The 24993-nt window shown below is 41.6% G+C and overlaps 1 protein-coding gene across 1 annotated transcript in view; it reads left to right on the top strand.

The window, feature by feature from the left end:
- The first annotated feature begins 536 nt into the window (after positions 1–536).
- The window catches only part of LOC107121000 (dihydropyrimidine dehydrogenase [NADP(+)]-like), a 633529-nt gene continuing 609072 nt past the window's right edge, over positions 537–24993 (top strand). Inside the window, exon 1 of the mRNA XM_015423794.1 lies at positions 537–616. Within this exon, the coding sequence (XP_015279280.1) occupies positions 578–616 (39 nt within the window). The 5' untranslated portion in view covers positions 537–577. The remainder of the gene's footprint in view (positions 617–24993) is intronic.

Raw genomic sequence — 24993 nt, 5'->3', positions numbered from 1 at the left:
CTTTCTAGTTGCCAACTATTTGGTCGGGCAGATTTTGAACAGCTGTAAGATAAGCAAAAATACACGGGGTGAATGGTATGTCGCTCGACCCCCCCCCCCCCATGCCTGGAAAAACTTCTGCAGCGGAACACCTGCTTCTCTGGCACCAGCTTTAAAGCACAGGAATCTTCCTATTAAAACAACAAAAAACAAATTGGCGACCTGTACGGTCAGCGCAGAAGTATTCTGTACATTTGTTCCTCCTTTCAGAGATGCACACGCGCTCATCTTGATCCCCACTACAGTTCAGCAAGCGCCACTACCGCCAGCATGCCAAATAAGCTCCGGGGCTGAATCAAATCAAGCGCCGCGATTCAGCCGCGCAGTAGCCACCGAGCGAATTCCCAGCTCAAAGCTAAGGGCGAGGAGCCGGCGAAGGGAACGGGGAAATCGCAACGCCTCTCGGTGTCCGCCCACAGGGGCGTTGCTGCTTTAGCTGCCAGGGCTTTTTCTTCCACCTCCCACGGACTTGCCTTCGGCCGTTCGGGAGTCTTGCGAGCAGAGGGGCGCAGACAGACGGAAGGACGCGGCTGACGCGATGGACCGTCTCCTTAGCCGGGATCCTGTGGATATTGAGGTACTCGCTTCTCCCTGCAGGGCCTCGGAGAAAGGGACAGGCGTGAGGAGACGCTGTGCGGAGGCAGGAAGACAAACTTTGACCCAGGAATCGGCTGCTGCAGCATTGAAAGGGGACGGGCAGCGTTTCGTGACCAGGACGTTGGGAGCAGGGTTAATGTGGCGAATATGTGAAATGTGGAGTCCCTCGGAGGCGGTGCAAAGGGCCTCTTCCTCCTCATTAGCAGCTAACCTCATAAATCTAGATTAGGGGTCGGTCTTCCAGGTGACTGGATGGATTTTTCAAAAAGCAGGGTTATTTTAGAAATAGCCTGCAATTAGTACTTTTAAGACACCTCCCCCCACACACTCCATTTTAATCAACTTTTCTTTATTGTGAAAGAAAGGCCCTTTCTGCAACCACAGTGGTCTGAGTATTGTATTTTGGCCCTAGTAGTTTGTCTTGTGATCGGTGTTCACTTGTGGATGCAAAGTATGGCCTTTGGCAAAACAATTTTTTGGCATCTGTTCTCCCCCTGTAAAATCAGAATTATTACAATGGAATGACAAACACAGAGATGGGCCAAGACATTTTAGTGCCCGAGGCAGAAATCCAACTGATGTCCCCAGTCCTCAGATAAAAACCTATGTCCCCTCCTAAATTAATACTTTATTATCATAATATACAGTTCCAAAGACCATTTGAGGCAGTTCAGCTTCCTCACCTACCTAATGGAAGGGTTGGTCCTCTATAAACAAGATATTTGAGTATTAAGTATTAAGGAATAATAAAAAAATAAAAAACGTGTAGTGAATCATATCGAACATTACATTCCTACTTGCACTCCTGTTTTCAAGTTGGTCCACAGACACTGCAGCTCAGCATTTACTTCATTGGATCTGACCTACTCTTAGGCTGTGAATAATGTAGAAGAAACTGAATGGGGGGTTACTGATGTGAGACTGGATGTAAGGAACTCTTGTTATTTCATGGTTAACTTTTCCCTTCTGTCGAAGACTCATTGTGCATTCCAACTTTCTACACTTATCAACAATTGGTGTACACCTGTATATGCACACATTGGCAAGATTTTGTGTTCATGTGTGAGGTGCAATCCAGGGAGCCAGCCAGACTCTTGCTGATTATGAGTAGGAGGAGTGAATGATGATTTGGGAATCCTTTATTTGAGAACAGGTCACTACAGTTTTCCTGGGAAGAGGAAAGTGCATGCCAATAATCTTGGACTAGTGAAGCTTGTTGATCAGGACCAGGTCACAAAGCAGAAGGAGAAGGTCTGGGAGCATGTTGTCATATAAAAGGTTCATTTTAGAATGTGATTTCTTTTTTTAAAGAATTATTCTCTGATAATCTGGGTGACTATTGAAACTGAGCCAGAGATGAGCACCTCATCCCCATCTAGTTTTGGATTCCTGTGCAGTGTCAGTGCATTGTAACAAACTAATCTGTCTTGCAACCAAGCTTGCCTTTCTGTTCTGTTACATGAGAATTTGGCCCTCCTTGTGCAATAGTTGTGTTTTGCATTCCCATAGGACATACATAAGCGTGGGGGGGCAGCCACATGTTTCTGAAAGCTTGGTGGTGTACACTAAAGGATCTTACCTGCTGTGTTATTGTACTGCATATCAGTGGCACCTTGAGTCCATTTTCCTTCTCACTTTAGTATGAGAACTGCTATTATAGCTGTGGGAAATGCTATTGTCATGTGAAATGGCCCTGGGACATCAAGGATGGGAGTTACTTTTTCACCATTAGCAGCTGCTTTTATAGTTCTAGCCACAGTACAGGAGTACCAAAACTTTCCATTCAGTTTTTAAACTTGTGTGTGCTTCACCTTCTGATAGAATTGAGATTTTTCTCTCTTATCACATGAGGCTACTTTTGCTGTGAATTCGAGACTTGAGTGTGGTCACTTAGAAGATAGTACCCTCTACTTTAAATTCTGCATTAGATATTGAACATGTGAGTTAGGGCTAGAGTTGCTGGGTGGCTAGGGCTTAAAATGCCTGACTTCATGTTTGTTCTTCTGAACTCGGCCATTTAATACATCTGGACTAGCTGTCCCAAATGGCTTTAAGGTTCATGATGGCTTGCTTAAGATAAGCCTTACTGGAATGATGTAGTCTAGCACTATGTTTTTAGAAGTGGCCAACAAAATGGTCCTGTGATGCTTATAAGGCAGGCATGAAAACATAAAAACACTTTTAAAAACTCGAATTCTGGAAAAAAAATTAAACTATCTTCACTATCTATTTATTTATTTATAATATTTATACCTCGCCCTCCCCGCAAACGAGCTCAGGGCGGCTTACAGTGGTCGGTACAATGTACCCAGTTTGCATAAAACATTTAGAAACAGATTAAAACAATCATACAATTAAAGTGCTCTATGTATATACTGTGTTCACTAAAGTTCACTATGTATGTACTGTGTAACTCTGATAGCAGAAGAGATAATGCTTCTGGAAAATACTGGGGTTTGATTGTCTGGGGTGGGGGGAGAGCACTAAATAACTGTAGGGGAATACTGGGAGGATTTTGCACAGGACACTTGCAAGGAGATCATGTGGGGAACTTCACTAAACTTGAGAGGACCGGGTGGTTTTCTTTTAATGTAGGTGTCTCCAATCTGGCACTTTTGGAAAGTTGAGACCAGAGAGTGGCTGTCCCAGACTATCACAAGACTGTGTGAATGCTCATAAAATGTTGGGAGATTGCAAGCCTGGCATCCAGCTATGATGGAGGCAGCCAATGGCAGAAGTAGCAACTGGTATTAGGGACAAATTGGTCTTTTGGATGTGTGACATTAAGCCATGTAGAGCTTTATAGGAGAAATCTTGAAGTCCTTAATGAGTTCTTGCAGACTTTGGACATAAGATGCTGTGCTCTGAGTTAGCCCTGTCATGTCAGTTCTGGGCAATGGACAGTCATAAATAAGCATACATCTAAATTAATTAGCACATGAAGATGAGCAGTGAAATTTTTTTCAGCCTCTGGGAATAGTGGCTGTCTTAAATGTAGTTCATTAGGCTCACAGCTGGTGATATGATTAGAGTGCTGTGATTTTTTTCATTTTAACAATCTTGCAGCTTTTTTTTTACTTTTGACATATAGTTTTGACTTTATCACTTAAAAAGAATAGTAAAGCAGTGACCATTACTTTAAAATAGTTGAATGTAGATGTCTGGTTGCCTTTCCAAAGGATATATGGAGGTATGGTGACCTTTCCAATCAGTTGTTTTTCTTTTGGCTATAAATGAGCATTCAGTAGTTGTTAAAGGGCCTTTTAAAGACAGAGATAGTTTCATTCAGAATGCTTCCAAAGTTCAGGCTTTTGTGGGGTTTTTTTTTAAACCACCAGTTTATAGCCAATCTGCAGTCATTTCTATAAGTTATGATCCAATAATCATTAAACTCTAATGTATACATGTTTTTGTTACAATAAATCTATTAGCCTCAAAAGGCCCTTCTGGGTTGACTATAACAAACTAACAGGGCTACCCTTCTGGAATAACCTGTTTGTAATTGGTTTACAATTGGATACAGAGGGCCTAGGGGTGGTGAAAAGAAGTGGCTAGATTGACAGTGGAGGAGGAATCTGATGTGAGCTAAAATTTCATTTTTAAAGCATATTCAGTAGCAGTGATGGTGACAAAGAAACTGTATTTTTCCATCACCATTACATGGTGTAGGCCAGCAGACTTGTTCAGGGTGGTCAGAGACTTGTTGGGATCTGTCCTGCGGGAGGATGCCTACTAGAATTGTTTTGCTCATCAACACTTTACTGATAATATACCAGAACTCTTTTCATTGAATATACTTCTGCAAAATTGTAAAGAGCAAGACACTTATCTTATTTCACATGTAGTTACAACTGCTAGAATATTGTACGCTAAATATTGGAGAAGAAAGGAGACACCTTCAAAAGAAGAAATAATAAACCAACTACTAGAAACTGCTGAAATGGACGAATTAACTTTAATTTTGAAAGGACAGAAAGAGAAATTTTTTTGAGAAAACATGGTCAAAACTTTACAAGTGGATTGAAGAATATAGCAAATGAAACATGATTATAACCAAAACAGAGGACAATAAGAACATTAACAACAAAATGTGCAAAGATATGTTTTACAATATAAGGTGCAGATTTTTTTTATAATGAGGGATGTAGGGATAACAAATAGTCTATTCAAAAAGGTGGAGAGATTCTCCCATTTTGTGTTTGTTTTGTGTGTTTGTGTATGTTGGTTGTTTTGTTTGTTTGCTGTTATAAAATTTAAAATTCCAAAAAACAACACTTTACTGATAATATCTTTCACATTTGTACCAGCTTGGACTCTACATTACCAGAGACAGGGTCAGATAGTGATGGGGTGCCACCTGTTCAGCTGGTTGGGATACTTTTCAGTATATTCAATCTGAGGATGTGGACAAAGTCTGTGGAGGTTTGAGGCACACCACCTGCTTGTATGACCATTCCCATTCCCAGATATTTAAAGTGGTCCAAGAGGCAATTAATGCCTCTTTGAGTGGTTGTGCCAGCCTTGAAACAGGCTGTGGTGCATCCACTACTAAAAGAAGTCTACTCTGAACCTAGAAGATGTCAGTAACTGTTGACCGGTCTCAAATGTTCCATTCTTGAGCAAGGTGATTGAACAGGTGGTGGCTGGATAAATTCAAGCATTCCTGGATGAAAGATTGTTTGGATCATTTTCAGGCCTGATTATGGGACTAAAAGAGCATTGGTCACCCTGGTGAATGACCTGTACTGAGAGATGGGCAGGAGGAGTGTGACTCTATTGAGTCTCCTGGACTTCTCAGTGGTTTTCAGTGCCATTGATCATGGTATCCTCCTGGACAGCTTTTCTTGGCTGTCCAGTATGTCCATGACACCACTGGGTGATGTCATCTAGAGACTTGGGTGGAATTGTCATCAATGACAGCTCCATTTTGCACTTCTGACTGATCCTGGGTGTCAGGATCCACAGCAAGTAACTCTTCACACACATTTCCTGAGAAGTGTTATGCTTTATTAGAGTACAAAATCAGTACCATATCCACAGGATTATTGTTAGGAATAACTATAGGGCGGGAACATCCATACATATAGCCAGACGAGGCAAATAGCTAAGCAAATGAACTTTGAGCGTGCGCGTGGGAATTCTCCCGACGGGAAGTTACATAATGAGCAGGAGACTCGCAGGACCCCTGAGAGCAGAAAGATTCACACCAGTGGTGGACCGCAAGCCCTCTCATCCTTACAAGGCCAGACTGATAACGCCGTCTAGCCGAGCCCGCTCCCACGGTCTCCGAGGCAATGTTTACGCAAAGCTGCTGAGCTGCGAGCAAGTGGGAACGGAAGGACAGAAGCAGCATAAAATGGCAGCTAGCTGACACTGGGGAGGCTGTAGAAACCCTGGATTGGTTCCTGGGGACAGTTTTGGAATGGATGTGGACTAATAGACTGAAGCATAATCCTGACAAAATGGAAGTACTGCTGGTGAGTGGAAAGTCTGGCCAGGACTTAAGGTATCACTGTTTTGAGGTGGGTTACAAAATAAAAATAATAAATCATAAAAACAGACCACAGATGGCTTGAAACAATAGTTTCTAGGCTCAAATAGCATTAAAAATCAACCTCTTAATTAAAGGTTTGGGTGAACAGAAATGTTTTGGCCTGGTGCTTAAAAGAAAGAAACACAGGCACCAAGCAGTCCTCAGGGGGAAGGGCATTCTATATGCGAGGTGCCACTACTGAAAAAGCTCCATCTCTGGTTGTCATGTGCCTCAACTCTGAAGGTGGGGGGTACAGAGAGCAGGGCTTTAAGCAGATCTTAACTGGCAGTTTGGATAATATGTTGACTGGAGTGAATCGTAGGGATCGTATCACTTTGGTCTTGGCCTGTGTACACTAGCTACCACTCTGCTCCTGGGCACAATTCAAGTTGCTGGTCTTGACCTTCAAAGTTCTACATAGTTTGAAACCAGCATACTTGAAGGACTACCTACTCCCTTATGAACTCCTAGAGCCATCTTCGGAGGCTGCGCTTAGGGTGCCTCCATCTTCTGAAAATAGGTGGATGGCAATCCAGGAGAAGGCCTTTATGATTGTAGCACTGAAACTCTTGAGCTCTTACTTCTCTGTACCTTTCTTTTGCATCTTCTGTATGTGAGTGAATACTTTTTTTGTTTTGTTTGGTGTTCTCTCAGTGATCGTTCCTTCCCTGTTTTTAATGGTTGTTTTCCTGTTTACTTTTGTGTTGGTCATGTATTTTATTTGGTTTTATTCATTTTAATTGTTTGAATAATGTGTTTTTGTTTGGTTAAGATCTGTTTTTATTAGGTATGTTAGCCATCTTGGTGATCCTTCAGAAAGGCAAGGTATGAATTTAGTAAATAAATAAACCTAGAGAATCGGGCAGTTATTTCAGGGTCATTGCTACACATATAATGCACTCCTACTCAGAATGACTTCAGTCAAAGCACTTTGAAATCAATGGGTTTAGACTGGAGTAACTCTGAATAGGAATATATTTCATAGAGCTTGCTGGTAGGTTAACAGTATGATCCTGCAGGTGATTTGAGTAGGCTGACACTATCGTTACTGCACTGGATAGGGCTGTTTTGAAGAAGACAGATGTTTCCTTCCTTTGAAACAGAGAGGACATTTTAAGAACTTACAGCTGCAGCATGACTTGTGATTGTTGATTCTGTAAAACATGTTATGACAACTGGCAGAATCCAGTGACAGCCCAAGTGTACCAGTGTTCTTCAGGCCCACTGAACTCAATGGGGTTTACACTAGTTTTGTTTTATACCTACAGCCTGTAACAAATCAAATTGGTGGTGGCACCCAGACCATGTGCACTCCTATGCTGAATTGCCAGCCCTTCCAGCCAAGATTTTTCCTTTCAAAACTGTTTTTAAAACCCTTTTGTGCCTAGCAGGGTTTACTGAACCTGAAGAAAAGCAGCTGAAAATAATGGAGGGACAGAAAGCTCCCCCTCCAACCTACATGAACATAATTTTAAATTCTGTTCTCTCCCATCAGACCAAATTCTGCAAATGAGTATGCAACATTGGGTTTGGTTCTAAGCATGTTTCTTTGAAAGTGAATCACATTTATTTCAGTGAGAAATTTTCAGTACTTAAATGTGCATAGGCTTGCAGTCCTCGTGTTCAAACATTTAAAAAAAAACTATCTTGATTTAGTTGCAGAACAGAATGAGAAAGCAAAGCATCAGTGGAATAATTTACACTTACTAAATGACTTACTAAACTGAACTAGCTGGCCTTATCCAGTCCTGAAAGGATAATGTTAATTAGTACAGTTGTGCTCCAGTCCTAAGAGATGTGTGTGTTGCCTTCAACATTGAGTTCAATGGGGAATGCTTCAATGCATAAAAAAACCCTCTGAGATGCTTAATAGTCCTTTGAGACAAGTTCCCAACGTACACATTACTGGGGGCCTATGGGCATCGTCTACATCTCCTGGGCAATGCTCCCTCTAAACTCTGAAGTCTTATGAGCAAAAAATTCTGCTTTGTGAACTACTGGCATTAAAGTTGTGAGTGAGCGATTTGGCTACTACATAAATTAGTTTGCTCTGGAGCCCTCCTTCCTGAGCTAAGACAAAAATGAGTGAGCCAGAGGCTAAAAAACTGTGAGCTTGCTCACACTAACTCAGCTTAGAGGGAACACTGCTCCTGGGTAACTTGTGGTGGGGGATGGAATTGGAAAAAAATGCCTTTCCCTTGTCCTGCAAGTGGCAGCCAGTTAAATGGATGGCGTCACATTCACATATCTTTCAACTATACATCAATGTTGTGGGAATGAAGCAAACATGGTTGCAAGAGCGCAGAAATTCCCTGTGATGTGGTGTATGGTCCCAAGAAGTTTCCATGCAGAGGTATAAACAGTATCTAGAAGTTGTTCCTCATTCACCACCTCCAGATTAATCCAGATATCCACCTACCCACATCTACCCCTTGTGTCTGAGTGTCAGAAAGCAAGCTATGGCTCTGCCTGATCCTCTCCCATGATATCCATATAGTTTGTTTTGTGTTCTATGAGGTGGCTCAGTGAGGTGGGGGAGCAATTTCCTCCCTATTTATTGTGCTCAAGCATTCATTATTTTTCTAGGAGTTGTTCACCATAACTTTGAAGCATGTTGTGACTCCTGTACCTAGTGCAAGGTGAGCCCTGCTAGCTGATGCAGGTTTTCCCCTAGTTGTGTCTAGTCAAGCTCAAGCTGTGTGACTGATTTGTTGATATTTGGTATGACAAAGTGTGAGAATCTCTGGGCTGGTAACAACCAATTAAATTTCATTGTGGCCTCTATAGTATTGACTTAAATGCTGAAATCTCTTCTGACTCAGTCTGGTGACCTATTAAAACATGAGTCTGGGTGTCCAGTTGTTTACCTCTAGTGTAATAAGATCACATTTGTATTTTATGGAATATTATTCTTTTAGGAAATAATCCTTTGACCACATTCTCAAGCTTTCATTGGAAGGAAATTAATAAGTTAACACTGCATACATAAAGCAATCTTCTGTAACATCCCATAGTACTGACTTCCGAACAGTATTGCTTTACCTTTTTACTCTCAGATTGATGTTGGCTCTTTCTTAAACCTTTGCATTCTCATTGCTAGCTTAAAATAAAGGAGTGCCATTTTTGGTTTTAGGATTTTACCTCTTTAAAAAAATGAATACACAATGAGAAGAAATGTACAATTTCCATAGAAAGTGCTCCATTAGCCGCTATTCTTCATGTGGGTTTCCCCCCCTTCCCATTCATCTAGATGGTCTAGTGAATACCTAATGTGATATTTCTGTATTGCTTTTCCTGCATAAATCCAGTGAGTTTTGTTCTCTGGAAATGAATGGAAAGGTTTAAATGACTAAAACTAAGCTACCTTTCAGACGGCTTTGACATCCTAACCCCAAATAATAGCCCAATTGAGCAGACTTCTTTAATATAGTTTTTTATTTTTAAAATCACAATTCTTGCTCTTCAGATTTTCTGAAGCAGCAAGGTGCATCTTGCAGGTCTTTACTTCTTTGTGTTGCAATTTAGTATGCATGTCCTTTTGTCTATGACTTCATTTGTTTGTTCTTAAAATATGGTATGTCAGTTTGTTACGTTGCCAGTTTGTATCTGTTGCTGCATCTTTGAATTCTTTTTATTTATGTCCCTGCCTCTGGTTTGGACCAGATATATGGATAACATGTCATTCCCAAGGTAGTTGGAAAAGATCCTCCAGATTGCTTCAACTTTTTGGCAATTTTTCTCCTGTCATAGATAGTTTGCTGTCCTCCACAGTGACACATTTTCATTAAGTCCTTGATCCAAGATGACCCTGTGGGAGTCTTCTTATTCATTGTAAGGCAATCTTTCCTAGCTAGCAGTATTGGGTCTGTTTGTAGCAAGCTTTTTAAAAATGTGCACTTTGATAAGCACAGGATTCCTGATGATGTAGATTGTGTTCTGGTCCCTGTAGCTAGACACCTTGCTTGGTTGCCTCCAGATGATTATTGGAGGAGTTCCAAAGATCTCAAACAAAGAGCCCAGGTAATCTCCTTGGAGGGATGGAGGCATCCAGTTGTGATTAGTAGTAGAATAAGATAACATCAGAATGTTGAGCTATGGTAATGCTTGGGCCTTCTGTCTTCATTATTCCTCTCTAGCTGGATGTCACGTGCCTATGACCTGATCACGATGTGCGTTTCTGTAGATTCCACATCTGAATAATTTCTTTGAAGGCCCTCTAGCTTCTTCTATGTTGTGTGAACTTTTAACATGGGCCATGACTTCTTGTTTTGTGTGAAGATCTTTCTGTGATCTCCTGCGCAAAATCTCAGCATTACACAAAAAGACCATGCTACTTGTATGCTACAAACAGGATGACCATTTTCACTGGCATTTCTAGAGTTATTTTGACATGTTGTAACTCTACCTTGCTGTCAGTAGCACTTTACCCCATTCCTTTTATCTGTGTATTACAGCAAGCATGGAATAATGGATACAGTATTTCATACTAGGAAGACTTAGTATCAAGTTCCAACCAGTGTTCCATTTAAGCAGAATTAGTGTGAGCTAGCTCACAGTTTTTTAGCCTCTGGCTCACACATTTTTGTCTTAGCTCAGGAAGGATGGCTCCAGAGCAAACCAATTTATGCAGTAGCCAAATTGTTCACTCACAACTTTAATGCCAGTAGCTTACAAAGTAGAATTTTTGCTTACAAGACTCCACAGCTTAGAGGTAACATTGGTTCCAACTCAACCATATAGCCATTGAGAGGGTCTTGGGGAAATCACGTATTAATTTTGTTTCTTACCTGCAAAATATGAAAAACAAAGGTCTATTTTATATGGGCCCTGACTTGGATAGTCCAGGCTAGCTCGATCTTATCAGATCTTTGAAGCTAAGCAGGGTCGGCCCTGGCTAGTATTTGGATGGGAGTGCTGGAAGGAATACAAGGGGTGTATGACAGCACCCTTCTCCTCCTCCACCACCACCTCCATCCTATATGGCCCTGACCTGGATGGTCCAAGGTAGCCTGATCTTGTCAGATCTCAGAAGCTAAGCAAGATTGGCCCTGGTTAGTACTTGGATGGGAAACCACCAAAGAAATCTAGTGTTGGTAAGCAGAGGCAAGCAATGGCAAACCACCTCGGTTAGTCTCTTACCTGGAAAAGTCTATGGGGTTGCCATAAGTCGGCTGTGTCTTGATGGCACTTTCTACACTCAGTTGATTGTTATGATTAACGAAATGTCTCCTGGCTTTATAATTGCTTGCCTATATAGTACTGTATATTACCTTGTGAAGGTGGAGGAAGTACTGCCTGGGGAGTAGTGAGTGGTCTTCAGCACAATGGACAGCAACAAGATAAATACTTTCAGCAGCTTTGTGGTGGTAGGTTCTAAAAAGCTACAAGTCTGGGGTTTTTTATTTGCTGCAACAAACTAAGACAGTTTCATGGACCAGAGCCCACTTTTGTCAGATGTCCTTACTTGGCAGACATCTATATGTCACATTATGAAAAAAGTTGTAAATACTGGGGTCAGAGGCTATGAAATGCAGGAAGTACCCTGTTTCCCCCCAAATAAGACCTACCCCAAAAATAAGCCCTAGCAGGATTTCTGTGCATTTGTGGTATAAGCCCTAGTGTGTCTTCTTGAGAAAAAATAAATATAAGACAGTGTCTTATTTTCGGGGAAACACGGTATATAATGATATAGTAGTATAACCAGTTTTGTAACATTAGGGAAATTATCACTGGTTAACACCTGTAATAACTGAGGAATCCCAAGTCAAGTAGTTATTTATTTATTAAAACGTTTCTTCACTGCTCAAGGCAGCTTACAATAGTGGTTTAAAAACATTTCCAATTAAAAATAAAATAACAAACCCCAAATCTCTCTCCATTGAGAGATGGTATCCAAGTTCTTGATGAGTTTCAATTCAACATTGGTATGCTGGAGTTTTCCTTTTGAGTTCTGCTGCTGGAAAGTGGTGACTTTAGATCTGTGTGGGGGGAGATGAAAAATGGCAGCATTTAGAAACCAGTGGGGAAACATTTCAGTGTCCAAATTGTTTTGGACTGTTCTTTTGTGTGGGGACTCATTTGTCTGCCATATGTAGAGAGCAACAGAACACATGATAGCATATATCATATTGGAAGATGAGCCCAAAGTGTGTGACTGATGTTGTTAGTTCTCTAATAGGAGAGTTTGAGTGACTACAGAGATGGAGTTGGCATATGGGTTCATTGCAGGGTTTGGTTCCTAGGTCTGTGTTAGATGGATCATTATTTTTGTTTTTTAAAAAACACACACACACGCACTTATCCAAAAGTAATTGAAATCATGTCAAGTAAGGATTATATCAACGAGTTATGGATTACTCACTCAAGCCACCTTCCCTGGTCTCTCAAACAGGTGGTCATTCTTTTTAAGCAATTTTTTTAAAGTGGTAGATGGATGACGTGAGCAATTAATGGCTAATCTCTAATTTGCCATTCCTGGGCGAGAGGATAGAGAGAGCAGTTGCAGATCAACTCTAGGTCTTCCTGGATGACTTGTCTGCTTGACTCCTTTTAGTCTTGTTTCAGGCTGGGCTATGGGATGGAGACAGCTTTGGTGGCTTTAGTCGGTGACTTTCATTAAAATCTAGAGAAAGGTGTTACCTCTTTGTGGCTCTGACTGGATTTATTAGCAGCCTTTAATACTGTGAACCAGGCCATTTATTTTTTAGGCATTTGGAGGTGGAAGTAGGGATTAATGAGTCTGCTTTGCATTAGTTTAAATCATTCCCAATGGGCAGGACGCAGAAGGTTGCTGTTGGAGACTAGTAGCCATTGGTTTGGAAGTAAGTGAATAAATATTTTGTCTAATTTGTATTAAAAACATATCAAGGTTTAGTGGGAAGACAGGGAAACTGACGGTTTCCACTGTGTATCTCATTGCTGGAAAGAACCAAAAGGCCATCAAGTGCTGTGTGATGCCCCAAAGCTGGATCATAATTGCTCTCCCCCTGCCCCCATCAACTTTTGCATCATAACCTAAACAGTCCAGACCATGCTAGGCATCAAGTATGGAGTCAAAGCATAGTGGAAAGATGCGTGCAGAGCAACTTCAGTCTGCTTCAGCTGCTTAGTCTTATGCAGGTTTCAATTCATGTTGAGCTTGCTGCATCAGTTCCAGGACATGCCTGGTACTGCTCACCCTTGGAGCCTGTTCTCACAAACCTTGTGGCATATGGCATTCATGGTTCTCAGTTCTATCTGTGTTGACTTAATCTATGGTAACTTCAATGTTGAGTCCTTTGTGTAAATGCTAGTACTGCACATTCTCTGCTTCTGCTTCACCTTCTGCCCTATCTATCTAGTACTGCTCATACGGCTGTCACCTTAAGCAGAAATTAGAACCAAAGAAAATATTTTAAAAGACCTTACTCAGTATTATTTCTCTTATATTTGATTATTGTGCCTATGAATTTTGCCACTGAGAGGGTGAAACGATCATTGGAATCCGATAGTAGCCATGACACCTGGGCTTGCACAGCAGTTCCATATCTTTAAGTAAAGGGGTGACTAAATTAGCCCTCAACTCATTGAATATAAGGCACGCCATAATCATATGTTCAATGGTTTTGATTGTATGATATGAGCATCTGCATGTTCTATTAGAGTATGATACTTTATTATATCTGCCCTCCAAAACTGCTGAGGGAAGAACGTTCAGTCTTGCCAAAGTAAAAGCTTTTTTTGGTTTTGGGACTGTCAAATGATAAAAATATCATTGGGAGGGCAATTCCCAAATGGAGTGTTGAACATCCCCTGCCCACCCTAATAGACGTACTTGTAACAACCAATTTCCTTACAGATTTTTTCATTTGTCTTCTAATGTTGTTAGTTTCTGTATTTTTAATCATATCATTTGTTATTCCTAGGCATTTCATTTTCTTTTCCAATAGTTGATCCCATTGGCTGTAATGTGTATCTGCCTGGATAAGCCCAAGTAGAGTAGATCCTCCCCTGTGCTGCAGCGCTTCTGCATGGGCCCGGGGAAGCTGGTGGTGGGGCTCTCCAGGCTCCCCCCAGCCCCAGTGCTTCTGCATGGGCCAGGAGAAGCAGGCTGCGGGGCTCTCCGGGGCTTCCCCCAGTCCCAGCACTTCTGTGCAGGCCCAAGGGACTGGTGGCGGGGCTATCTGGGCTCCCCCTGGACCCAGTGCTTCTGCGCAGGCCTGGGGAACCCAGTGGCAGGGCTCTCGAGGGCTCCCCTGTGCTGCAGCGCTTCTGCGTGGGCCCAGGGAAGCTGGTGGTGGGGCTCTCCAGGCTCCCCCCAGCCCCAGTGCTTCTGCGCAGGCCCAGGGGACCCGGCGGTGGGGCTCTCCAGGCTCCCCCCAGCCCCAGTGCTTCTGCGTGGGCCTGGGGGACCTGCCTCCATTGGTGTCAGTTCCTGGGCTGCCGGAGCAGTGCTCCAGCGCGCTCTGGCCCCAAAAAACCTCTGCCCGAGACACATCTATGAGTAACCAAAAAGGAAAAAATTATACTGGATGTAATCCATTTTTTCAGAAGTGGCCTGAATCCAAATTTCTGCACCATTCAGGAATTGATTTAGAACAAATGGAAAAATCTGCAACTTTCCATGATGGGAAGAATCGCTACAATAAAAATGAACATTTTACCTAGATGGATGTTTTTATTTCAAACTATTCCTGTATTACAAAATCAAAACTTGTTTAAAGATTTAGACCAGATGACATCCAAGTTTATATGGCAAGGGAAAAGGGCACAAATAAGATTGAAAATGCTACATGATGTAAAAGAGGGGGGGTTGGCATACCGAATTGGTTACTGTATTATAGAGCTGCAGCATTAGTATGGATTAAAGAATGGATTACTTTAGAAGATAAGAGACTTTTAAAAATTGAGGGCCATGATTTACTGTTGGGAGGGAATGCTTTCCTGTGGTATGAAATATTTTAAGCAGCATTACTGAAGGTTTGGGACCCTATACATAAAAACCTTTATACGAAAAGATCAAGACTGATTATACCTTTAGAGGCATTTACCTTACCCAATGTATATATGGCAGAAGAATCGTTAAGATACCAGGATATTTTGGATTAAAAAAGACAATCTTAAATTACCAGAACAATTATCCTGGTGGAAGAAAGCGCAACTGGAATCGATATATTTGAAGGATAAGAAACAAAGGTTTAATAATAAATTAACTGAACTGGAAGAAATATGATTGTATGGGCCCAGAATATAGGCCACAATATTAATTTAGAAGAGTGGGAGCAGATTTGGCTGAAGAATATAAAATTAATGATTGCTGTGTCATATAAAGAGAACATGTATAAGATGTTTTATATATGGTATATTACACCAGATAGATTAGCTAAACAAAATGTTAACTGCTCTGATAAATGCTGGAAAAGTAAAAATAAGATTGGCTCTTTTTAAAATAATAAAAGTGTACCCTCGGGTACTTAAAAAAAGAAAAAAGGAATTGATTTAGAACCTTAGCATTAAATATCTTTAAGGCCGAGGGGACAAATCGGCCTCTTGATGAGTAGAGGTATTTTACAATTGTCATCCCTACACTTAAAGCTGTGTTCCTTGCTAGATTCAGGTGTGTTTTCCATGTAAGAGGTGCTTCAAAGTGGATTCCCAGATATTTAAATTGATTGATTTGTTCCAGTGGTTGGCCTGCTATGTCCCATTTAAAGATTTCCCCCTTTTTCCTTTTGGTGAATACTATGACCTTGGATTTCGCCACATTGATCGACAAGCCCTCAGGATAACAGTAAAACTTGAATTTTTTTATCAGCTTGTGGAGGCCCACTATTGATCTTGTCATGATCACAGCATCATCAGTGTATTGAAGGATTGGAACTTTGTGCTTGGATAAATGTGGAAGATTACATGCTTCATTCAGGATACAGGGTCTGAGGTCATTTAGAAGAGAAGAAGAGAGAAGAGATTGGATTTATACCCCGCCCTTCAGTACCCAAAGGAGTCTCAGAGCGCCTCACACATTCCTTTCCCTTCCCCTCCCCACAACAGACACCCTGTGAGGTAGGTGGGGCTGAGAGAGCTCTGACAGAAACTGCTCTTTTTCAAGAACAGCTGTGCCAGAACTGTGGCTTGCCCAAGGTCATCCAGTCAGGTGCAAGTGGAGGAGTGGGGAATCAAACACGGTTCTCCCAGATTAGAGTCCGCACACTTAACCACTACACCAAATGTATATATAAATTGAACAACAGAGGTGCAAGTAAACATCCCTGCTTGACTCCTTTGTCTAGGATGAAAGGCTGTCCTAACTCCCCACATCTAACCCAGGCAGAGGGATGGTTATAGAGTTGTTCAGGAGACGTGTAAAGGAGATGTGTAAAGGAGACGTGGTTCAGTGCAATATTTCTTCAGCTTTTCCCATAGCCGGGGTCTTGAGATTGTACCAAACACTGATTTTAGGTCCATGAAGGCAGTTGCCAACATGCCTTCTCCAGAACTTGTGTATTTATCAACCAAGAACTGGAGGGTATGGCAATGGTCGATGGTACTTGCTCCTTTTCTAAAACCAGCCTGTTCCTTTCCCAAAATATTGTTTCCTTCAACCCAAGATTCCAGCTTTTCAAGAAGTATTGCAGCATAAAGTTTTCCTATAGTGGATAGCAATCTTACTGGATGGTAATTCATCGGGTATGTCGGGTCCCCCTTTTTATAAATTGGAACAATTATTGCACTGCACCAGATTTCCGGCATATTTCCTATCTTGTTTATTTCAGTGAAAAAGGCAACCAAATCTGTGCCCACCAGTCTGGGTCAATTTTGAATAGTTCTCCTGGTATTAAATCGGGCCCAGGTTCTTTCCCTTTTTGTTGTTGTTTAATTAAAGTCCTAATCTCACTTGCTGTTACCGGGGGCCATTCCTTCACACCCGATGGCAATGTCGGCCTACCATCCTGGGCATTTCCATTTGTGAAAATAGAGGTGAAAAAAGCTTCCCAGACAGTGGCTGGAATATGACTGGGTACAGGGAGCCAATTTCTTCACTGTCCTCCCCCCCCCCACATTGTCACTCCTATTCTTTTTATTGGATTGGAGGCTTTAATTTCTTTATTTTTGAAAGGGTCAGTTGTGCAGTATAAAAAATGCAGTAAATTGGCATGGATATCCAAAAGCTGGGCATGGATGGCAGAGGATTTTTAAGGATTTTATAATTAAAAGGTAGGAATGAGAAATAGTGGCAGTCCATTTGGTTTTAGATTTTGTTATTCTTGTCAACAGGCAAGGTGCCTTCCAGGGCAACTTAAGGGGGAAATAAGTCCCTACAACAGCTGACCTTCAGTGCTTTTTTTTTGGGGGGGGGGGATGAATAATATCAATGGAAGCTAGCTTTGAATTTCTTGTGATAAGAACAAAAAACAAAGTTTGTATGCATTTAATGGAGCAGTTGGTCTAGTTTAATTTAACCAAACAAAAAAGCTGGACTCCTGTTAAATTATTGTGGCCTTAGTTTGTGATGCTGTTTTGAAGCTGAAAAGATAACTAGTTTGTGCAACAAATGGATAGTGACTTTGCTTACATGTGTAATTAGTCATGGATTGTGAAGATCATGTGACTGATCAGGAAGGAAACTGGATTTTCTGTTATATTCCATGTATTATGTTTTGTTTTCTGAATATGGCATTTCAGCCTTAAGAGATGTTTACTACAGAGTGACTTAAACGGATGGAACTAAATTATAGTGTTACTTGATTAGTAAGCCACTTTGCCATATCATATTTCCCTTTGCAGTTATCATTTCTGATTTAGGATGCTCTTTTCTTTCCCTCCTGCGATCTTTTAAGAAGCTAACTGTGGCATTAGAAGTGACCTAAAGGACATTTGGAAGTTGTACTGGTAGATTATGGTCTTCTGGGTGCTTAATCACACTTTTGGTTTTGTTTGACTGGACTACAAAATAGGGGTGTCAAACACCCAGAAGTCCATAATCCATTTTGTTTGGTGTGTTCTATGTTGAGAAGGGCATGTCTTTAGAGTCTATAGTGTCCCAGTGTCTATAGACTACCAATTACATTTTTGTCATACTTGGAGGTATAGAGCCAAAGTTATTCTCAGAAGGGACATGTGCCTCATGGTAATTGTGTGTGTATATGTGGGGAAAATAATCTCTTCCTTTGTCATGGAACACACTTGTTTGCAGGAATAGTGGCATCTGCTTTGAAGGGGTTCCAAGTTTCTTTGACAGGTAGTCTGAAGAGCATGGGAATCCTGCTGGACCCAACTTTATTATTTGAGAAGTGGGTGTATGTAATGTCCAGGGGTCTTGTTGTAGAAAAAGAGCTGCCGGAGCTCATTAGCATAACTCATTAGCATAACTTATTTGCATATGCCACGCCCCCTGACATCACCGGAAGTGTGTCAGAAGGCCCGGCTACTTACCCTCCTGCTTCATCCTCATTCCCAAACGGAATGAGGATCGAAGCAGAGGGCGGGGTAAAGAAGGGGCGGGGCTTCACCACGTGACCGCCCCGCCCCCTAGAGGTTCTCTTCCGGAGCTCCGTACCTGAGAGCTCCCCCCCGACTAGAGCCCTGGTAATGTCCAAAACTGAACTTTACTAATTGCATTTAACTTGCAAGCTTTCCCTCTAGTTGCAAACAGCTGATCTGGACACTTTGATCCATGCAATCATGACCTCAGGGTTTGACTATTGTAAGATGTTCAATGTGGGGCAACAGTTGAAGATTACTTAGAAAATGCAGTTGGTGCAATATGCAGCGGCCTGTCATCTATCAACGTCAGGATGCAGGGATCATATTGCATTCATTTTTAAATCTTTGCATCAACTACCTGTTCATTTCTGAGGCAAATTCAAGGTGCTGCTGCTTACTTTTTAAAGCCCCTCACAGCCTATGGCCCATACACCTGAAGGACTGTTATTCCTGGTATGATCCTGTGCTGCAGCTTCATTCAACACAATAATGTCTTGTTGTTCCATCTGTTTTGAGGGTACATCCTGCTGTTGCTTGCTGATAAGTTTTTTTCTGCAGCTACTCCCTGTTATGGAATAGCCTTTTGGAAGAAATTACAAAATCTACATGTCTTGCAAGTCCAGACCTTGTGTAAAAATAAAACTCTCTAGAAGACGCTTTGGCTCAAGATGATTGCCAATGAGAGTATCTTGCTAGTTGTTTCAATCTGTTTTTTACAATTGTGCTTTTGTCCTGATGTTCATACCTACCCTGGGTTCCAGTTATCTGGGAGAAAGGCATATTTATTTATAAATATATTTTAAATAAATAACCAGTGTGATTTTCAGTACATAAATAGTAGTTAAACTGTCATGGTTGCCTCTTGAAGAGTGCCAAAACCCAATTCTGCATGCATGGAGGAGCTTCAGATTTTGCTGGTGACCATTGACCCTGGTGTGTATGTTCTTCATATGATTGGGGTTATCTATGTGTTTGGGAGCTGCCCTATTCCATGTGAAATGTAGGAACACAAATCCATTTCCTGGTGGCCTCTTTCTGGAGGTGGTAATGTTTGAATAGGCTAAGCATTCAGGGTTTTTTTATCACCTTTATGACATTCGAACAGCCTCCATGTTTGTTTGAGGGCCCTGAGAGGGGTATTTTGTGTAAATGGGGCCTTGTTCTTGAGACAAGGCCATTCTGTAGAATACTGTGTATTGCTGAAAAAGTTCAGGAGAAAAAGAGCAGATTTTCTTGTTTAACCCTTCAGCAGCAGAGATTTCAAAACAAAAGCTGCTTTCCACCTCCTGGTTGCCTAGCAACTCCCTCCCTTTTATTAGCATACAGTTTAATTCCTTTTTATTACAGTGCTAAACCACGTTGTACATCATTCGTGTTCAACCCAATGCAGGTTTTGGCAAGCATTTGATTTGGCAAAAGAGTGGGAAATGTGTGACTGAAAAAAATTGCTTTGGCTTTTAAAAGGCATTCTCTCATGCAGAGCGGATAGAATTGCCCATAGTTGCACGTTTGTTTGCTGTTGAGTTGTGGTTCAACGCTCTTAGTCTGTATGCCAGCTGTTGCTCACATATCCACAAAGCTAAAATAAGTGCTGCACATTTATTAAACATAAATGACCTTCTGTTAAGGTTGCCAGCCAAGCCTCCTGCTATGTGGGATACCTCCCAGCGACCTGTTGTGTTGCCTGCTGGTACCTGAAGCTTTGGCGTGAGAAAATGGAAGTGGAAATTGGGGTGTTGCAATAACATTGGAAGTGACATCGTGGATGCTCTAGGACTCAGAAAAACTCTGTGGTTTTGCCATGGAGTTTTTGTAAATCCTAAAGCGTCCAATGATGTCACTTCAGGTTTTTACTGGATGTGATGCCAGCATGGCTGGTGTGATGCTGGTGTGCCAGTTACCACCTCCAATTGCTCCAGGAAGCTGCAGTAGTTAAAGGCATTTGTAGTGGTTAGCTAACCACCTCCGTTCTAGTGTAGGTAACTGTGTTTTTCTGAGATGTGTTAATTATTCCATATCATTGTATCCTGAACTTAGTACATAGTTCCCAGTAAGATGCATTCTTGGCTCATAATATTCCCTGGATTTATTGAGGAAATCTTTGTGGACCCACCAGCATAAAAACATGTTTAGTCCCTAAGTTATGTCAGTGCCTTATAGCATTACCAAAAATGTAACCAAGTTCTTTTCTTTTCCTTTCCTTTCCCTTTTTCTTAATATTTGGAGGCCTCTCATAAACTGAGGTTCTTACATGCAGTATGTTAAGCTTGTGTGTAAATCCAGGTCTGGGTCTACAGAAATCCTCTTGACCCTCCAATGTAACTCATGCGCCTTGCCACTGCGTTCAAGTTCCACTGATTATTACTCTATTATTGTGCTACAGTGTTCATTCACATTCTGGATTTATTGATTTATTCTTTCTCCTCAGTGGAGACCAATGCTCCCTCTAAGCTGTGGAGTCTTGTGAGCAAAAGCTCTACTTTGTGAGCTACTGGCATTAAAGTTCTGAGTGAGCGATTTGGCTACTGCATAAATTTATTTGCTCTGGAGCCATCCTTCCTGAGCTAGGACAAAACTGTGTGAACTGGAGGCTAAAAACTGTGTGCTAGCTCACACTAACTCAGCTTAGAGGGAACACTGGTGGGGACGCATAGCAACCTACATCATTCTCCCTGCTTCCATTTTAGACTCACAACAACCCTGTGAGGTATCTCAGGCTGAAAGTATATGATTGGCCTGAGGCCATCCAATAATTTTCCATAGCAGAGTGAGGATTCAGACCTGGGTCACCCAGATCCTAGTTAGTGTTCCCTCGTAGCTGAGTCAGTGTGAGCTAGGCTAGCTCACAGTTTTTTAGCCTCCAGCTCACAAATTTTTGTCTTAGCTCAGGAAGGATGGCTCCAGAGCAAACTAAATTATGCAGTAGTGAAACTGCTTGCTCACAACTCTGATACCAGTAGCTCACAAAGTATAATTTTTGCTCACAAGTCTCCACAGCTTAGAGGGAGCATTATACCTAGTCCAGCACTCTAAATGCTACTGCACACAGGATCATCGTCCACACAGGGGAAAAATAATCCAGTCGTGGATGATGGCGCAACAGTAGCCCAATATGCAAAAATCTGTGGATGCAGCCTCAGCATTGCACGCCTGTTTACCAAAAAAAAAAAAAAAAAAATGTCCTGCAGGCCCCATCAGAGGACCCTCCAGGATGATGCTATACTCTTCATGTGAAAGGTATATGACATCATTCCTAATGAGTGGTTAGTGTCAGGAGGCAGAATATAGAAGCCCTGCCTCCCTGATGGTGCGCGCACAGTTGTGAGGAGTGTAGGAGAGAAATGAACAGGTTGGAAAGGCTGTCTGCACTGAGCCAAGGAAGCGTTGCAGTCCACACCCACTATGGCTATAAACCTTTCGCTGTTTAGAAAAAATATGTCGTCATGACAAAGGCTTTTACTTTTCATCAGGTGTGTTGAAGTTTGGAAAGCTGTCTTTTATAAGATGGTTGCCACTGTAGCAGGACTACTATCATGGCACCTTAATGTCAGACGAACTATATAAGGCGGGCTGAGGGCCTGCTGGGTCTGGTAGGAGGAGGAGGACTGGTAGAGTAGGTGAGATTGTTGTCTAAGGTGCTGAAGCTATTCATTACTAAACTGATGAAAGAAAAGTGCATGTGGGCTGCCTGGGGCTGTGTACTGACTAGATGGCTGGGGATATGTTGGAGGCACAGGCTGAAGAAGCAGAGGGCTGCAGACCCAGCATAGTGTAGCTGCTGAGCTGGGATTGGGGATGTTGCCAAAAAATGGATTATGCAGGTCCAGTATATTTTTCCCTTTGCTGCTCCATGAGTGCTTGCTGGATTCTGCCAAAGTTCAGTCTCATTTCCAGATTGCTTTAGGCAAACTGCTTGAACATTCGGTATTCACTCCACATCACTGCTCAGGCATATTTTGTATCCTCTCATAGTTTTAACCTTTCTGGTTCATGCTCCTTCCGTTCACATCTCATGAGAACAGTTTGACAGTGTGAATTAACTTGTCAGTGACTTTGGAAGTGATACAGACACATGAAGGACTCTATATTTCATCCATCGGGCTCCTTCACTTCATCCAAGACCCAGAGATGTATGTTTTTCCCATGTATATCCTAAAGTGTCATTACCAGACCCATGTTTAAATATGTTGTGATTATGCCCTGATTAATAGTAAAATTGCAAGTGTTTAATCTGGCAGTCTTTTGTTTGAAAATTTGGAATTGGAAGCACAGACATGTCGGCTGTATATTTATTGCAAGTTTTTAATGGGTTCACATAAGATAATATCAGGCACCTGTACTGGAATGCATGTGTACTAAAGATCTGGAATTCTTCCTGTGGAATGACACAACTGTTGGAAGTAATCAGAATGTAAACAAACATTAAATGGCTGGCCTCTGGCTAGTTTGAAAAATAATCTGAATGTATGTTGAATTGGTATTGACAAAACTGACCCATCTCTAATTAGGAAGGACTTTGGCATATGCATGATTAAAATTGTTGTTGGAGTTTTGTATTGTGCATTGTAAACCATGTGTATGAGTCGTGTACTGTATTGTAAGCTATGACTGCAGTTGTGGGGAAGGGAGGATGCATGAAGCTCTGCAGCCAAATGGGGACTGGGATTCTTCAGGGCATTCACTGGCAGGCTGGGCAGTGTAGATTGTCTTTGAAGCAATGAGTGGTTGTCTTGATGGTACTTTAAAATTGCATAACTTGTTGCAAATTTACCCATTTACATTGTTCTGAAGCTGGACTGGGTGAACCTTTTGCCTTATTGCTGGGTTTACTTTCTAAGCCTTAATGCTTTTTGAAAGAGCTCTGAAAAATATTGTGCCACTTATTCTTATTCCTTTGTATGTGTGTTACTTGTTATAAACCTCCTAATATCTAATGAAAGGCAGCCTGGGAAGCAGAGGGCAGCTTTTTCGACTTGAACCTATCACTGTTGCCCTTTGGTGGCACAAGGATCACAAGAAACTTGATGGTGCTGCCACTGAAGTGACCTTTGGTGATGTGAACAACTTCAGCTTCAGATAAATGACCTGGATGGACCTCTTCATCATGAACAAGCACCTGGTGGGGAGAGGGAAATAGCCATCATGAACAAGTGAATGTGTGCAATACATTAAGATCATATTCTCTCATGAAGGTAAAGAATTAGTGTGGTGATTAAGAGAATGAGAAGGGGACAGGGAAATTCTCAGATTCAAATCTCAGCTCAACTATAAACTCACCAGGTCAACAAGCCTGGCAATCTGTAATAGCTCCAGCCCAACTCATAGTATTTTCTCGACATACGGATAATGTATGTGAAATGCTTAGAGCACGACAGAAATAAGTATTGCCACAAGTAGCATAGTAAATGGAAAGCTTTGCCTTGGTTGGTTGGTTGACTCAGTACCTGTAATTATAAATTGGGGGGAGGGGAGATGAGGCACCCACCCTCTTTTCAGATGTAAAACTCTTCTAGTTCTTGAGTGAAGACTCCCAGTGTTCTATTCTGTGCTTGTGAAAAGCTTAGGTTACTTTTTTTTACAGCACTTGTTGCATAAAGGAATGAAATAATGAGAAACTTTACAGTAGATGTTGAATACTGCTAATTGATGAAATTACTAGTTCCTCCTGTTCAACTCTGAACTCTTTTGGAAATGCGTTTAAAAAAAAAATTACAGCTGAAGTGTTAGAGGCTTTGAATTCTGATGTTTTTGTGAGGCACGAAATCTCAGTAGCTATTAATCATTTGGCATAGTATGTCTTACATTAAGTTGGTGGAATGCTGTATTGGAAACATACAGTCGTTTTGTGTTGAGGAGGGATGCATAAAGCACAGCTCTGTTCGGGATAGGCTTGAGGTATGGTTAAATGTTTGTTCTTGAACATATGGAGCTCCCTTCTACTGAACAACAACATTGTTCCACTAACAGGATAAATTCCTAAATAGTGTTACACCCTTCTAAGTCAAGTAAAGTCAATGGATTTAGAAAGGTGCAGCTCTGCTTAGGATGGCACTGTAATGTTGGTATTGTGCATTATGACTGGCAGCAGTCTTCAGGGTCTCCAAAAAAGGTCCATCTCAGAATTTGATATGCTTTATCTGAAAGTGACAGAGATTGAATCTGGAACCTTCTGCTTGCAAATCTTGTGCTCTATTATAGAGTCATAGCGTCCTCATAACTGGGTCTTGCTGTACATTAACCAGCAGTTAGCTGTACTGAGTACAAGGTCACTTTAGGGAATTGGCTTGCATAAAAGAGTAAAAATGGGACCTACAGCAGTTAAAAACAAATAATCCAGCTCATTCAGAAGGACGCAACTGACA

This window comes from Gekko japonicus, unplaced genomic scaffold, assembly GCF_001447785.1.
Source record: "Gekko japonicus isolate JY-2015 unplaced genomic scaffold, Gekko_japonicus_V1.1 scaffold151, whole genome shotgun sequence".
Classification (NCBI taxonomy): Eukaryota; Metazoa; Chordata; class Lepidosauria; order Squamata; family Gekkonidae; genus Gekko; species Gekko japonicus.
The sequence above is the reverse complement of the archived record's forward strand: the minus strand, read 5'-3'. Positions and strand labels throughout refer to the sequence as shown.